The sequence below is a fragment of the Sander lucioperca genome, chromosome 10, assembly GCF_008315115.2.
Source record: "Sander lucioperca isolate FBNREF2018 chromosome 10, SLUC_FBN_1.2, whole genome shotgun sequence".
Taxonomy (NCBI): domain Eukaryota; kingdom Metazoa; phylum Chordata; class Actinopteri; order Perciformes; family Percidae; genus Sander; species Sander lucioperca.
The window spans coordinates 16,063,166-16,078,776 of NC_050182.1; the positions used below are offsets into that span (position 1 = coordinate 16,063,166).

The 15,611-nt window shown below is 39.4% G+C and overlaps 1 protein-coding gene across 2 annotated transcripts in view; it reads left to right on the top strand.

Moving 5' to 3' along the window:
- Nucleotides 1-15,611, top strand: part of LOC116060777 (mannosyl-oligosaccharide 1,2-alpha-mannosidase IA) — a 221,559-nt gene that overhangs the window by 148,812 nt on the left and 57,136 nt on the right. For both annotated transcript variants that reach the window (XM_031314519.2, XM_031314529.2), the window contains exon 4: nucleotides 8,261-8,341. In XM_031314519.2, coding sequence (XP_031170379.1) covers nucleotides 8,261-8,341 — 81 coding nt within the window. The remainder of the gene's footprint in view (nucleotides 1-8,260; nucleotides 8,342-15,611) is intronic.

Here is a 15,611-nt window from a genome sequence, read left to right on the forward strand (position 1 = left end):
CTTCTCAACAGGTCTCCAAGCCAATGAGTACTAGACTGCTTCAACCTTTAGCTAGCGTAAGAGGCAATAATTATGGTGACATATTTAGACACATGCAGTGTTACCTCTTATTTCATGTAGAAAAGAAGTAGCCCAAATACATTTAATGTTGGCAAACACATTCCTCTCCTTGTAAGTTGCAGCATGAAAATATTAGTTATTTCTGCAGAATTAAAAAAAAAACTACAATAAATATACAATTTTATGTCTGAGGTGAAATTGACTCTCAATAGATGCTTGTTTTTTTCTCTTAGAACTAGATATTCATTTTTATCTGCACTAGGGGTGACCCCGAAAGTCGACAATTCAATGCTTCGATCAAAGGAGCCTGATGCGACTGCTAATCTTACTGTCGAATCTACGGGGGTGCTCAATGTCTGAGTTTACATAGAACTACCTGCAAGTTACTTACCCAATAAGTTGATATACAGCCTATTATGTAAATTGTAAATTAAATTAAAATGTAACAATGAAATAAGATTTTAATAAATCTATTTTAAGTGCATGAATAAATGTAAACACCCCATGACAAATTTAAGTTTCACTTTCCACCAAGCATCTTGGTGTCAGGGATTTAAATCTTTAACGGACAATGTTAAAGAAAAAGAAAATCAAAAGTTTGGGTGCACTTTGAAATAGTAAAAGATTATTCAAAAAATTGTGCTTGTTAACATTGATAATTGTAGTGGATAAACACATTATTGTAACCCTGATCGCTAGAGTAGGCTACTGTGCCGCTGTGCTCCTGTACCCGCGGACAGCGTAGCTTACTGGCTGGTAACATGCAGCTAAAGACACAGGCTAACGTTAGCTTACCAGTAGCTTGCATTCCAGACACCATGGCTACTGCCGGAGTCGGAGATGACGGAGAAACAACAGAAAATCCTCCTGCTTCCCTGAAGTCACCAGTGTGGCAACATTTTGCCTTCCCCGTGAGTAAGTTTTGTAAACAAACAACGAAGGTAAAGCATGGGGGCTTCGATGGGACTCTATAGTGCCGTACAGTAAACATTAGTAAACTAATGGTGCATTCAATTGCGCCACACAAATTTAAAACTCTGAGAAACCCAAACTGGTCTTAAATTTGTTTAATTGAATTTCTGCTTATTCACAGATAGTGTGAGGAAGATGGTTCAATATTTTTTTATAATGACATTTATTTGTTTACCATCGGTATTGAAGAAGAACAGGAGCATCGGCATCATTTTAAAAATGTACAACCAGTAAACCCAAACCTCTCCATTAATCGATTTTTGCAGAAACCTCAGACAAAACACTGGGAAAAACAATTGCATGGCTTGGACTTTCTGACCTGACTTTTTGAGACTGGCCTGGCTCTAGTTGATTATGTTGATTTCTTTGGAGAGGGAATCTCCATTAACGGGTGTACAAAGAGAAGAAGGGGAGCATGGGAGATCAGAGGGACTGCCTCATAAGCAGAAGTTCACCAGTTGTATTCCCACAGATGCTGAACTACTCCATTTTAAATTTTCAATTAAGTCATCTAATGCAAAACAAAGCCAAAGTGTAAAATTAGGGCAATTATGAGCAAAGACTTACTTTGTAATAGTAGTAGTAGTTGTTTATTCAGTCATCATAAAAACAATAAAAATAATAACTTTGAAATCTTTGTTTGGATTGATTTATATTTCTGGCCATCCCTCTGAACTATACTGTATTCTGCGGTAGCAGTGAGGATGGTGCTAATACTGTACATTGATATTGACGCTTTAAATTGGAAATGTTGGATATGAATGCTGATTCAATTCAATTCAATTCAATTTTATTTATAGTATCAAATCATAACAAGAGTTATCCCGAGACACTTTACAGATAGAGTAGGTCTAGACCACACTCTATAAAGCCCCAACAATTCCAATAGTTCCCCCAAGAGCAAGCATTAGCAGTGGCTATTGCGACAGTGGCGAGGAAAAACTCCCTTTTAGGAAGAAACCTCGGCAGACCCAGACTCTTGGTGGGCGGTGTCTGACGGTTGGGGTTATGACGGTACAGGATGTAGCGTGGCACAGCAGAGCATGGGTGGACGCGGTGGACGCAGCAGGACGTAGTCGGGCATTGCAGGGAATCGCAGAGCGTAGCAGGGTGTAGCAGGTCCATAGCCACAGCTGCACCCAAGACCCAGGTCTTGGTGTCGCCCTAATCCGAGGCGATGTTCTGGGTGAAGAAGAAACATAAGGACTCCGGGGAGTAAACTCCCCAGAGCTAGGTGAGTAACAAGCACTTCTGGGACATGATGTGCATAAAAGGAAACAAAAGAAAAGAGCGTGTCATAAGAAGGAACTTCCTCGGCAGTCTAGAATTATAACAGCATAACTAGGAGAGGCACTATATTATTGATTATACGATAGGTAAATCTGATGACTGTAAAGAGAAGCAGAGAAAAGCAGGGGTGCTGTGTCTGCAGCTATACACCCTGCCCCGCCGGTCTAGGCGTTCACTGCAACTCCTCACTCCCTAACTATAAGCTTTATCAAAGAGGAGAGTTTTCAGTTTAGTCTTAAATGTAGCGACGGTGTCTGCCCCCCGAACCCAGATTGGGAGCTGGTTCCACAGGAGAGGAGCCTGATAGCTGAAGGCTCTGCCTCCCATTCTACTTTTAGAGACTTTAGGAACCACAAGTAACTCTGCATTCTGGGAGCGTAGTGCTCTAGTGGGACAATAAGGTACTAAGAGGTCCTCAAGATATGAAGGTGCTTGACCATTTAGAGCTTTATAGGTCAGAAGAAGGATTTTAAATTCAATCCTGGATTTTACAGGAAGCCAATGGAGAGAAGCTAATACAGGAGAAATATGATCTCTTTTCTTAGTTCTTGTCAGAACACGCGCTGCAGCATTCTGGATCAGCTGGAGAGTCCTAACGGACTTATTTGAGCATCCTGATAATAAGGAATTACAGTAGTCCAGCCTGGAAGTAACGAATGCATGGACTAGTTTTTCTGCATCGTTTTGAGACAGGATGTTCCTAATTTTAGCAATGTTACGAAGGTGAAAAAAGGCTGTTCTAGAGGTGTGTTTTAGATGGGCGTTAAAGGATAGATCCTGATCAAAAATAACTCCTAGATTTCTGACAGTAGTACTTGAGGCCAGGGCAATGCCATCCAGAGTAATTATATCTTCGGCTAATGAGGTTCGTAGGGGTTTGGAGCCCAGGACAATAACTTCGGTTTTGTTTGAGTTTAACATCAGGAAATTGTAGGCCATCCATGATTTTATATCTTTAATGCAAGCTTGAAGTTTAGCTAGCTGGCTGGTTTCGTCTGGCTTGATTGACAGATATAATTGGGTGTCATCCGCATAACAGTGAAAGTTAATTGAGTGTTTCCTAATAATATTGCCTAGAGGAAGCATATATAAGGAGAATAGAATTGGTCCAAGCACTGAGCCTTGAGGAACGCCATGGTTAATTTTAGCGTAATTGGAGGGTTTATTGTTAACATTAACAAATTGCGATCGATCAGAGAAGTAGGACTTAAACCAGTTTAGTGCGATTCCTTTAATGCCAACTAAATGTTCCAATCTCTGTAAGAGGATGGTATGGTCAATAGTATCGAATGCAGCACTAAGATCTAATAAGACAAGTACGGAGACAAGTCCTTTGTCTGATGCAGTTAGAAGATCGTTAGTGATTTTCACCAGTGCCGTCTCTGTGCTATGATGCTTTCTAAATCCTGACTGAAAGTCCTCAAATAAGCTATTGCTATGTAGAAAATCACATAACTGGTTAGCGACTACTTTCTCAAGGATCTTGGAGAGAAAGGGAAGGTTAGATATAGGTCTATAGTTGGCTAAGACCTCAGGATCGAGGGTGGGTTTTTTCAGTAGAGGTTTTATCACAGCTACTTTAAATGACTGCGGTACATAACCTGTCAATAAAGACATATTTATCATATCTAGCAATGAAGTGTTAACCACGGGTAACGCTTCTTTAAGTAGCTTCGTTGGGATGGGGTCCAAGAGACAGGTAGATGGCTTAGCTGAAGAGACCTTTAGCATTAATTGTTGAGGGTTTATAGGATAAAAGCAATCTAAGTATATGTCAGGTCTAGTCGTTCTTTCTAGCAGTCTGTCAGTTAAAGGTGACCCATTAGAGGTTGGGGGAAAGAGGTGATGAATAGTATCTCTAATTGTTATAATTTTATCGTTAAAGAAACTCATGAAGTCATCACTACTCAGAGCTATAGGAATAGATGGCTCAGTAGAGCTGTGGCTATCTGTCAGCCTGGCTACAGTGCTGAAAAGAAACCTTGGGTTGTTCTTATTTTCTTCTATTAGTGATGAATAGTAGTCTGATCTGGCCTTTCTTAGGGTCTTCCTATAGGTTTTCAGACTGTCTTGCCAGTCTAAACGAGATTCTTCCAGTTTGGTGGAACGCCATTTACTTTCAAGTTTGCGCGAGATTTGCTTTAATTTACGAGTTTGGGAGTTATACCAAGGTGCTAGTTTCCTTTGCTTCATCGTCTTCTTTTTAAGGGGAGCAACAGAGTCTAAAGTCGTCCGTAGGCAGGCCGTAGCATCGTCTACGAAATGATCAATTTGAGAGGGACTAAAGTTTACATAAAGATCCTCTGTTATATTACGGCACGTTAATGAGTTTAGTGCTGTTGGAATATCTTCCTTAAATTTAGCTATAGCACTGTCAGATAGGCTTCTAGCGTAGAAGCTTTTATCTAATTTCGTATAATCGGGTAGTAAGAATTCGAAAGTTATTAAGAAGTGGTCTGATAATAAAGGATTTTGCGGGAATACTATTACGTCTTCAATTTTGATGCCATATGCCAGCACAAGGTCGAGGGTGTGGTTAAAACAGTGCGTGGCCTCATGCACACTCTGACTGAAACCAATTGAATCTAGTAGTGAGTTGAAAGCAGTACTAAGGCTATTACTGTCAACGTCCACATGGATATTAAAATCACCTACAATAAGTACTTTGTCTGATTTTAGGACTACACATGATAAAAACTCTGAGAATTCCGATAAAAATTCACAATATGGACCTGGTGCTCGGTAGACAACAACAAATATAATAGGCTGTACTGTTTTCCATGTTGGATGCTGAAGGTTAAGAACGAGATTTTCAAAAGAGTTGTAATTTAGTTTAGGTTTAGGATTAATTAACAGGTTAGAGTCAAATATGGCTGCAACTCCCCCTCCTCGGCCTGAGCCTCTAGGAATTTGAGTATTAATATGAGTGGGAGGAGTGGCTTCATTTAGACTGACATAATCTTCATGGCCCAGCCAGGTTTCAGTTAGACAGAATAGATCAATTTGATTATCGGATATCAATTCGTTTACTAGTATTGCTTTAGAAGACAGAGATCTGATATTTAGTAGACCGCATCTAATTTTCCTATCCTGTTCTATCATTGCAGTGGTAGTTGTAATTTCAATTAGGTTGTTAAGTATTGCCCCTTTTTTGGTTACCTGTGGCTGACGTGAACTGGATGCTAAATTCACTATGTTTGCAGTCAACTCCTTATTACTTAGGGGATTCAACACTTTGTATGGTCTATTGTTGATTATAACTGGAATAGTACTAGTACTACATGTTACCCTGCAGAAAACATTTTCAGATTCATTCACTTGTAAAGTGCCATTAGGATCAATACCTGGGGGGCATGAATCTGTGATATTTTCAACAGAATGTCAATACTTAACTTTCAGTGTGGTCGTTATGTTGTCAGATAGCAGCCTGGCTCCATGTCGGTTTGGGTGGAGACCATCATGTTTCAGCAGGCTGGGCCTCTCCCAGAACAAGTTGAAGTTGTCGACATAGGGAATGCCCAGGGAACCGCAGTGGGGTTTCAGCCAGGTGTGGAGCCCGAACAGTCTGGACCATCTTTCAGTTTTAACTGATGTTAAACCTGCACTACTTCCATGGCTTGTTATCATTCTTGTACTATTCAGTCACAGACTTATGAGTACACCACAATTTCCTAATGAGGGATAATGAGGTTAATCGATCAGCCAATCAGTGGAGGTTTTTGTAGTTCTGTCACATCATCTCCTAGCAACCACATCTGCTGTTGTCATGGGGATCCGCTGCAGACTGGCCTTTGTGTAAATAATGCCAACGTATATATGGCGAAAATTGTCTTTACAAATGTGTAACTTTAGTCTGTAGGGTTGTCTGATGAGTTTGTTTTTATTATTTTTGACTCAGTTAAATTATAAGTCTGGTGATATTCTTTATTTTTTCTTATTGTCAACAAATCGCATGAAAAAAACAAAACCAACAAAGAAATCGCTCTTACTGATAAGTATTTTCTGTGTGTAGCCAAAGCCTGATATAGCTTACATCTCTTTGCCATAGACGTCCATTGATGTCCAAAAACATATTAAACATGCCACACCATTGCATTCCATGATGTGTTCCTTCATTACGATGAACATGGACACTGTAGTTTATTTTAAATTGATCGCACATACACATAAAAACTAAAGTCCCTGACATTTGCACTATTAACTCCTGTTTGAGTAATGTTGGCTGAAAACTACAGTATCCAGCTGTTAAAGAAAATAATTTAGCCTTTTTTTTCAGTAGTACACAAGCTGAAACACTTTTGTATGTACTGTGTGTAAGGTTTATCAGATGTCCCTTGAACGCATTGGATGAGATAATGTATGCTTATATTTTATGCATGTTCACTGTATGTTTATTGTCCGTTTATGTGCGACGTGTTGCCTTTTTCTGTTCTCTCGACTGCCCAAGACGAATTTCTCCAAATGGAGACAATAAAGGCTTATCTTATCTTATCTTACATCTAGGAACAAATGGGCTCTGGAAGTTGGAAAGTATTAAGAGACACACTAACACATTGTTTGTTTTGGTCCTGCAATGGTATCTGTTGAAAATATTGGAGTATTGCCAACTGTATCCTTTAAATATCGAAAGCATATGACAATAACCGTAGAATAGGAAATGTTTGGAAAAAGTTGTTGTTTCAATAATTTGTCAAGTAAAAATCTGTTGAGAAGTCTGATAAGGTTGTTTCCTCCCTGTCATGTAGGTTACTGTTTGTCAGTTAAACTATGCATTATGTGTTTGGTATTGTGACATTACTTTGCATTACTAACACCAGTTTTTACAACTAGGGGTGGAAAAAATAATCGATTCTTATAGGCAAAACACATATAGGCTGTTCATCTACTTTATCACATTACATCTGACCACCTCATGTTTCATGTTCTAAGAAACCAATTATCCACCTTTAAACATGACTGAGCCTATGACATGGAAGATTACTGTGAGAGAAGGTGACTTTCACAAGCATGTTTAAGGCTTAAGCATGGAATGACTACAAAATAAAAAACCTCAGTAGACAAAACATTTCATTAAAACTTGTGTGTGACAAATATTGTATATGTCAAAATCTAAGCTTTGTCCATCTGCTTTGTCTAGGAAGTGATTAGCAAACTCTGAGTAGCAAACTCAGATTTATATGTATATTTTTTTAAATCCCGCATGGAAATGTACATTAAAAGATTGTTGCATCGAGATGCATCGATAATCGGTTTAGAATCGAATCGTTGGCCTCTGAATCGGAATCGAATCGTGAGGTGCCAAGAGATTCCCACCCCTATTTACAACACACATGGTATGCTAGTGCAAAAGCTGTCATCATGCAACATCAGCAGACTTGTCCAGAGTAGCTGTTAAGCCTTGTGTAAATCCACTGCCTGAAAAATAGCCGCTCCTTAACCAGAATAACACCATGTGGAGGCTTTTTTCTGTTCTCTCCACAGGTTTAATCAAAGATGTAATCTATCACTTGGCACCTCTGGTTCTTGTGAAATGAGTCTGAAAGATTTGATGCCTTATTGTTACTCCTATACATCGAAGAACTGTGCACCAGATTTGTCTCTGTGGTTTCTACAATGAATCGTGTTAAAAATGTTTTACAGTATCATACCCATGATTCATAGAGACTTCACAGCTTACAGTGTGTGATGTAAAATACAGTATTTATCTACACATCTGGACTGCCCAATGGGTCTCTAAGGGCAATTCATCTACCAGCTATCTTAGTTATTAAATGCATTTACTCTAATTAACCCACACCCTTAGTAATCACAACTGTTTATGATGATGACTTTGCATTATTATTTTCCATAAACTCCACTGTGCTGTGTTACCGCTGACCGAGGCCTTGGCTGAATGTGACATTTGACAATTTGATCTCTCTCTCTCTTGGTTCAACAGAACGGCGAGGCATCACTCTTTGAGGTGAACATCCGTTACGTTGGAGGGTTGCTGTCGGCATACTACCTGACAGGAGAGGAGGTAAGATTAATAGATGTCTGTTGTTGCTCTACTCTGGTGAGATCTGCTGCTTTCTTTATCTCCAAACAGCCCGGCACTTTGAATGATGAACATGCGTCCTCTAAGTGTGATTGCATGTGTGTGTATCGTATTGTGTCACGCACAGTGCCCGCATAAAATGATGTTGTACAGTTTCACATAAGAACTGGAAAACTTCTTTTTCTTTTTTTCTCATATTATATATTAAAAGTTGAATTTGGACAGTAAACGAGACCCTGTTTTGACAAGCACATAAGTTGCTGGGTATGTAATATATGATATATATTTTGATTTTAGCATCTTATGCAGTTTCAATAGAATTTCACAGGGTTTTTTTTAGCCAGTTTCAAGCTGATTTTATATTTCTAGCTAGAATAACAATTTAAGTAACATAACCTTGCAGAGCTAAATTCTATTATGTGCTCTGCTAAAGGCATTACAATTCTTCCAGTTGTTGAGAAAACGAAAACTTCATCTTATGAAAGCTAAAAAGATTTCTTTAAAAATAAATTTAAACTGAAAATGCTGGAAATAATCAGCCAAAAGTATACATTGCTTAAAATCTGCTCTCATTGCATTATTGTTCTCACTATGAAAGTAGCGATAATACTCAGAGGCACAGGAAAGGAAGCCAAGAGCCGGAAGGTCATTTGGTTAAATCATTTGGGAGGCTAAGTGAATGAGAATTATGTTTTCTCTGTTTGAACTACCATCGTTGGTCCTTAAAGGAGCTGCAGTGGCTCCTGTAGAGCTGCTCCACTGCCCAGTGTAAAGGCCTGTGGTGACCATGGACAGCTACCAGGTGTGAAGCTGTGAAACTTTATTAGTGTGAAGCGTGGCCTTGCCAGAAAAAGAAGTATGAATACCCTGTAAACCTTGGCTGGATAAATACAGGTTTGAAAATTGCCTGCCACAACCACACAGCACAAATGGTCCGGTTCATTATCAGTGCATTGTGAAGTCACTGGAGGTCACCGTAATGAACGTCCGCCTGTAGCAGCCTCCTGGAGTGTATGCTCACCATACACTGCAGTTGTGCTGTTTTCAGTCGAAGAGGCTGAAATCTGTGCAGAAGCAGAATTAATGGAGAGAGGATCCAGTGACATATGAACACTCCAGTCGGTTTAATGGACATTGATTTGCAGGCCGAGCGAGTTGAGGGGAGAGCTGCATTAAATTGTCCACCACTGCTGGATGAGTGAAATATGAATACATTGCTGGAGCAGAATATATTGTTGAATCCATCATTCCACATTTGCGTGCCATTAATGCCATGCAGAAATTGTTCTTCTATTTTATTCACTGGTCCATGGAAATCTCTTTATATGGCATCAATAATGACATTTTCTAATATGAATGTGAGAGTGTGCAAAGAAAGAGTGTATTATCCATTTACTCTTATCTTGCCGTTTTGAACATTCATGTTAGCATCTTTTGTGACTGGAGCTGGACTTTATGTCATAAATAGTGACAAACGGAGGATTAAAAATATGCTTTTTGCACTGTAATATTACTTGTATAGTTGTGTGGTTGCTACATTTCACTCACCCTTTATTGGGGAACAGCGAAAGTACAGAGGAGGACACAAGCTCAACACGCCTCTGTTTAATACATTGCTAGATTGGGAGATAGCCTTCTTAACAGTTCACAATTAGAAGATGGGTTTTTAGTAGTTTAGCATTTAAATTCATACCAGAATTTGATTGAGCCAAAGCGAACCAAACCAAACATGTAAACGGAAATGCGTCAGTCAGTTTAAACCGAATCCAACGGGTGAGAGCAACTTTAATCTTCTTTTTTTTACTCGAATTTCTTCCTCTCGCCTCACCGAAGACATTTTTGTTTTTCTTGTTAGTGTTTCCATCCGTCTTTGTTGCTCACTAAGTTTTGCTCAGGTGACTGCTGTCTTTTTCTTTGCATTTGGACTTTCTTACCGTTTACCGTACACCATCTTTCTTATGAAATGGAGCACACCGACTCGGTTTCCTGACGGACGTATCAATACCCTTTACCCTGGCGCAGTTATCCATCACAAGACTCACTTGTGTGCTTGCTGTGAAGGGTCCCTGAGAGCGGGATTTATAGCTACCTGATCCCCCTCCCCCATTAGGATCTTTTCCTCTGGGCCTGCTGCTCTATCGGAATGATAAAACCGACAGATTGAAGGTCTGTCGCTGCTGCAGAGACTTAAATCAACCGGGATACAGTGTGGGAGACTATTACGAGATTGTGGATCCAGTTTGACCAGAGGACATTGGGCAGCTGTTGCCGCTGTAAATGATTGCTGAGGAGTGGGTGCTGATTATGGCTCCTTGTGGGATGGAGTTTACTGGTGAAGTGCTTGGAGCAGAACTGGAACACCTGGCCATTAATAACCTGTTGTTTTGACTGTGTGTGTACTCTATATATGTGTGTTTTCTTGGGGCCCTAGAAGGATCATGGTTAGTCTTTATGGAAGCAGTCCCCAGGTTTAACATCTTGTTCAATCAGGGCTTGCCGTTGCTCCTTTTGCCGCTCTTTCATCGTTCACCGTCACACGCTCCGGGCCAGGCCAAATGGCTCTCACAGAAGTGGCCATTACATTACTGCAGGTGTTAGATGTGCGTGTCCGTCTGTGATTAACCAAACCTAAATGGCCATTTGTCGATACCTTACAGGTGCATTACCGATTTCGGTTTATTGTTTTTTTGATTAATTGTTTAGTCTATAAAATGTCTGAAAAAAGTAAAAAATAATTGATGCTAATTCAAATTTCCCAGACCCCAACGTGACTATTCTGCCGCCAGCAGTTTGGTTTCAGTCAAACTTTCTTTTGCTAGTAGTAACCATTTCTGGTACAGTTATAAAGCAGTTGCAGTTTAAAGATGCTTTCAGGCAGTGAGCAGTTGCTAACAACCGCTAAAAGACTAGCCAGCTGGGAACAGGCTGGCGCTAGTCATGTCACAATAGCTCTCCTGGGCTAACTGACAGTTAGCAAGCCCTTTAGCTTGTATTTCACACAGTTTATGTAAAAGACATATTTATACAATTGATTCCGGTCTCATAACTGTCTGCTAACCTATCATCTTGTGTGGAGGTCGGTTATACTCTGACAGAGGAACAAATTTGCTTGTCAAAGTTCACTGACGCAAAAATACTTTTAGATTTTCTCCTCCCATCCCCAGTTGTTTTTCAACACCGTTTTCACGTTTTACAATTGCTTCTTGTAAAGACTTCTAGTGCTGTCTTCAACATTCATTGGAAGTGTGTTTAGCTTGCAGCTGTGCACTTACATGCACCGTCCAAAACCCCTAGATATCCAATGCATAATAATATAAGAGCAAAGAAAGAAAGAAAGAGAAAAGAGAATGGAAGTGAATCCTCACATGATAAGCTGGAACCAGTGGATGTTTTTGCTTCATGAATAACTTAAACGATCAATGGAGCAATAAAATTGCCGTCAATTAATTTCATGTTGATGCTTTTAAGTTGTTGCTAATTAAAAAACAGTTTATATATACTATGCTTTTTCCTCAAACATCTCCTTATGTCCATATACTTATGCTCCTGTGTGTTTATCATACATACATATGCAATAGCATTTGTGTCTTTTCAGGTGCTTGTGCATATTCTATGAGCCCCTCTCTTCACCTCCGTATAAGAACATGCGTGCTTGTACAGTATCAACTCAACTTAACCTCAGTGTCTTGACTGCATGCCTACGTGCAGTCCTGTGTGTGTGCGTTGAGTGTGTTTCATTCGTCAGTGTCCATTTATATGCATATACTGTAAGCGTGTGGTGGTGAGACCTTGTTGTGTCATCCCCTTCCCTTAGCAAGAACAGAGAACAGTGAAGGGTAAAAAGAGAAGGGTGGTGAATTCAATCAGACTTGTGTGAAAATTGCCCGTGGGCTGAGCTGAAGCAGCATGGAGAGAGGGAGGCAGCAGCCGGCAGAGGAGAAGAAAAATGTGTGTTCATATGCTCATCAGCAAGAGGAAAGAGGAGAAGGAGAGAGAGGGGCATTAGGAGAGGTTAGAAAGAGAGAAGTGTGTGCATATGCTCATCAGCAAATGTGAGAGTGCATGAGAAGATTATACAGCGAGGAGGGGAGAGGGGAGGACTAGAGACGGAGTTAGAGAGTATAAAAGATGGAAAAAAAGGAAGATGCCATAAGTAGTATTCCTAGGGAGGGGGACAAAGTGTTCAAAGAAAACTAATTTATCTCTCTTAATACTGTGCTATTCACTGCAATATAATTAGTATGACAATCCATGGCTGCTTTTTTTTTTAGAGATACAGAGGTTGGAAGATTTATAACACAGACAAAGAAATCACTTTAGGACTGATTATAAAACAGTTCTCAACAAAAGCAGGTTTTTTTCCCATTAGATTTTACATTTGATTTCAACTGTTAAGGATGTAAAATGACATCCAATAAAAGGTTAATTGACTTCATTTTGTCAATAATGTTAAAACATTCTGGTTAAAGACAAGCAAAAAGTTTAAAGATGAACATTAATACATTCTGCTGGTTGCTCTTAACAGCTTGGCTTTGTAGTCCTATTAAAAGAGGGTGCAGAGAAAGAGAAATCCTTTTGCCAGAAGTGACTGTATTTGTAAGACGTAGCCTCTCAACATACATACTTTTTTTTTTTTTTGGGATATTTGGGGTCAGGGCCTTTGTTTTCCCACAAAAAGCATGTTTCATTATTTGGACATTGTTTGGACTTTCATGCCTGGTTAGCTATGTTTTAATATGGTTAATCTCTGGGATGCATGATTATGCTTTTGTTAGCTGTTGGGGTGCGTAGATGAACTAATGGAATCGTTCGATATTGAACTTTCAAAGTAGTGAAGGCGGTTAACCGATCTATTGACAAGTATGATGACTTTTTTAAAATCTATTAATATAAAGTTTTTTGCATGAATATTGTTGCACCGTTAAACTATGCAACTGTATTTGGGAAAAGAGACTTCACATGTACATGCTGGTGTGCCTGCACTAGCTGCACCACCTCCCCAATCCATTCTGCTTGTTCTCTATAAAGAAATAACCCCGGCTCCTCATGTCCACATGTCAAAGTGTCCTTTTGCGAGACTCTAAACCTCAAATAGCTGTGAAAGAGGAAGGTAAGACAGGAAAGATAACATCTTTTTTGTCAAGATATGGTGATTGGTCTTTTTAGAGATGCCAGGTACTGACTGCTGGTTGTTTGGCCAGTGACAATCCATCAGCCAGGCACATTTTTGAATATATTTTTCTCTACTCCCATCTCATGGAGTTTTTAACTACACTTCTCCTGTTGTTTAGAGAAGTAGGATCTTTGAGCAGGTGATGATAGACAGCTGTCAGTCCCTCTGTATATAACAGACATGTGGGTGCACATGTATTATTTATACATATAAACAGTCTGAGACTCCCAAGAGTTAGTCTGTTGCTGCGTCATTTACTGTAGGATAACAGTTATATAGTATGTACACAGGCTTCATTAACCTGTTAAAGCAAACAGCCTAAAACAAAAAAGCTCCACAACAATCTGAGCTAAAGGAATTGTTAATTTTATATTTGCATTTTTGTGGTCAAAAGAACAACGTTGCCTTGGGAAATTAAGTGGATTTGGAGAAATATGTTTGTAAAAATGTCCCTTTTTCTGAGGAAGGGCACTTACACTCCCCCGGTAATTGGTCTTCTCCCATGTGTGACGGACTGTTTCTGCCCATGAAAGATGCACAGAAGCAGAGAAGAAGAAGAAGAGACAGATGGGGAGGAGAGTCAAGAGAAGAGAGTAGAGAGGCAAATAGGCGGAGAGGGAGCACATGCAAAGACAAAAGAAGGAGAGGAAAGAAAAATGCAAAATCAGAGAGGGAGATGGGGGGGTGATAGTGATAGCATGAAGGAGAGGGAGAAAAGAAGAAAAACAAAGGAGCTAGAGAAAGAGATACTGTAGAGAGAGAGAGCGAGGGGTATATTATGTATACATCATTGGTAGCAGCCACGTTATGAACCTCATTTTACTCTCCAAAATCTTATCAAGCCAACAAATAAAGGTCAAAGCACTCATTCTAAAAATAAACTTCACACAGCTACTCATGTTAAGGCATAGCGTTTTCTGAGAATTGAAATGCAGCTCTGGTTCTCAGAAATAAGCAATGTTCTCATCTTGTTACTTGCTTATTTCTATTCTGGGTCAATCACATTCATGCTGATAAGCGGTTGGCGGTCTTCAATCCATCCTCTTTTACACGTCTCTGGGAGGAGGGACAAACTGTTTGTGAACGTTGGAAGAAAAGGCACAGGTCACGAATCTAACCTTTTCTACTTTGGAGCACTAGAGCTGAACACTAAATTACTGTGACAATCCAGGTTTTTTTTTCTTTCTCTACTTAAGTTCATGAACTTAAATATTTGTCTATAGCCTGCAGGTCTCTTTCTTTTAAAAAAATCTGGTGGCATCATATAAGTACCATAATTTTAGATTTTTCTTTTGAGGGTATGTGGTACGTGAGGGGTATAGTGTTTTGCACCATTCCATGTTGTTTTCCCTCTAATTTGGGTGACCCAGTTCTGTCTCCAAATATGGTTTAATTTTGGATCATAACAAAGGAGAGTGCTTATACACAGACAATATGAATATCACACGCATCACATTGAGAAAAATGCAGTAAATAGTAAATTCCTCTCTTTGTCTGTCTCTATTTGGATGTTTTTCTTTCTGTCACAGCATCATTAAGTCACATCATTAAGTGCCGAGGGAAACTCAGTTGCCATGTTAGTTTGCAGTGTGTGCTGCATCCATTAACGGAGGACCAAAGTTTGTTCTTAGACTGAATTATTTGACCTTTACTTGACTGCTTGAGAAGACTGTGCGGAGCAAATTGATATTCATAACGCAGCTAATGTCGATCAGTATAACTTTAGACTCAATCATCACCTGATACGCAGGAATAATATGAAAAGTATCTGTCTCTGTGCATGAGCCTGCACGTCTGTTTTTGTCTCTTATTCTCTCTGCGTCTCTCATTCTTACAGTGCCTCGAGAGAGAAAATCCAACTCCCCTGACACTGTTTGCAGTGATGCAGCTGAATTCAAAATGTGTTTTGCGATTTTTTTTTTTTTTTACATTTTATAATTTATATAGTTTATATTATATTAAAATGAAACATGTTTTAAACATTTTTTAATTTTTAAATTTTTTTTTATTGAAGTATTGATTAAATATTCAACCCCCTGGGCTGCATTTTTATTATGGTGTATTGCGGGGCCCATGTGC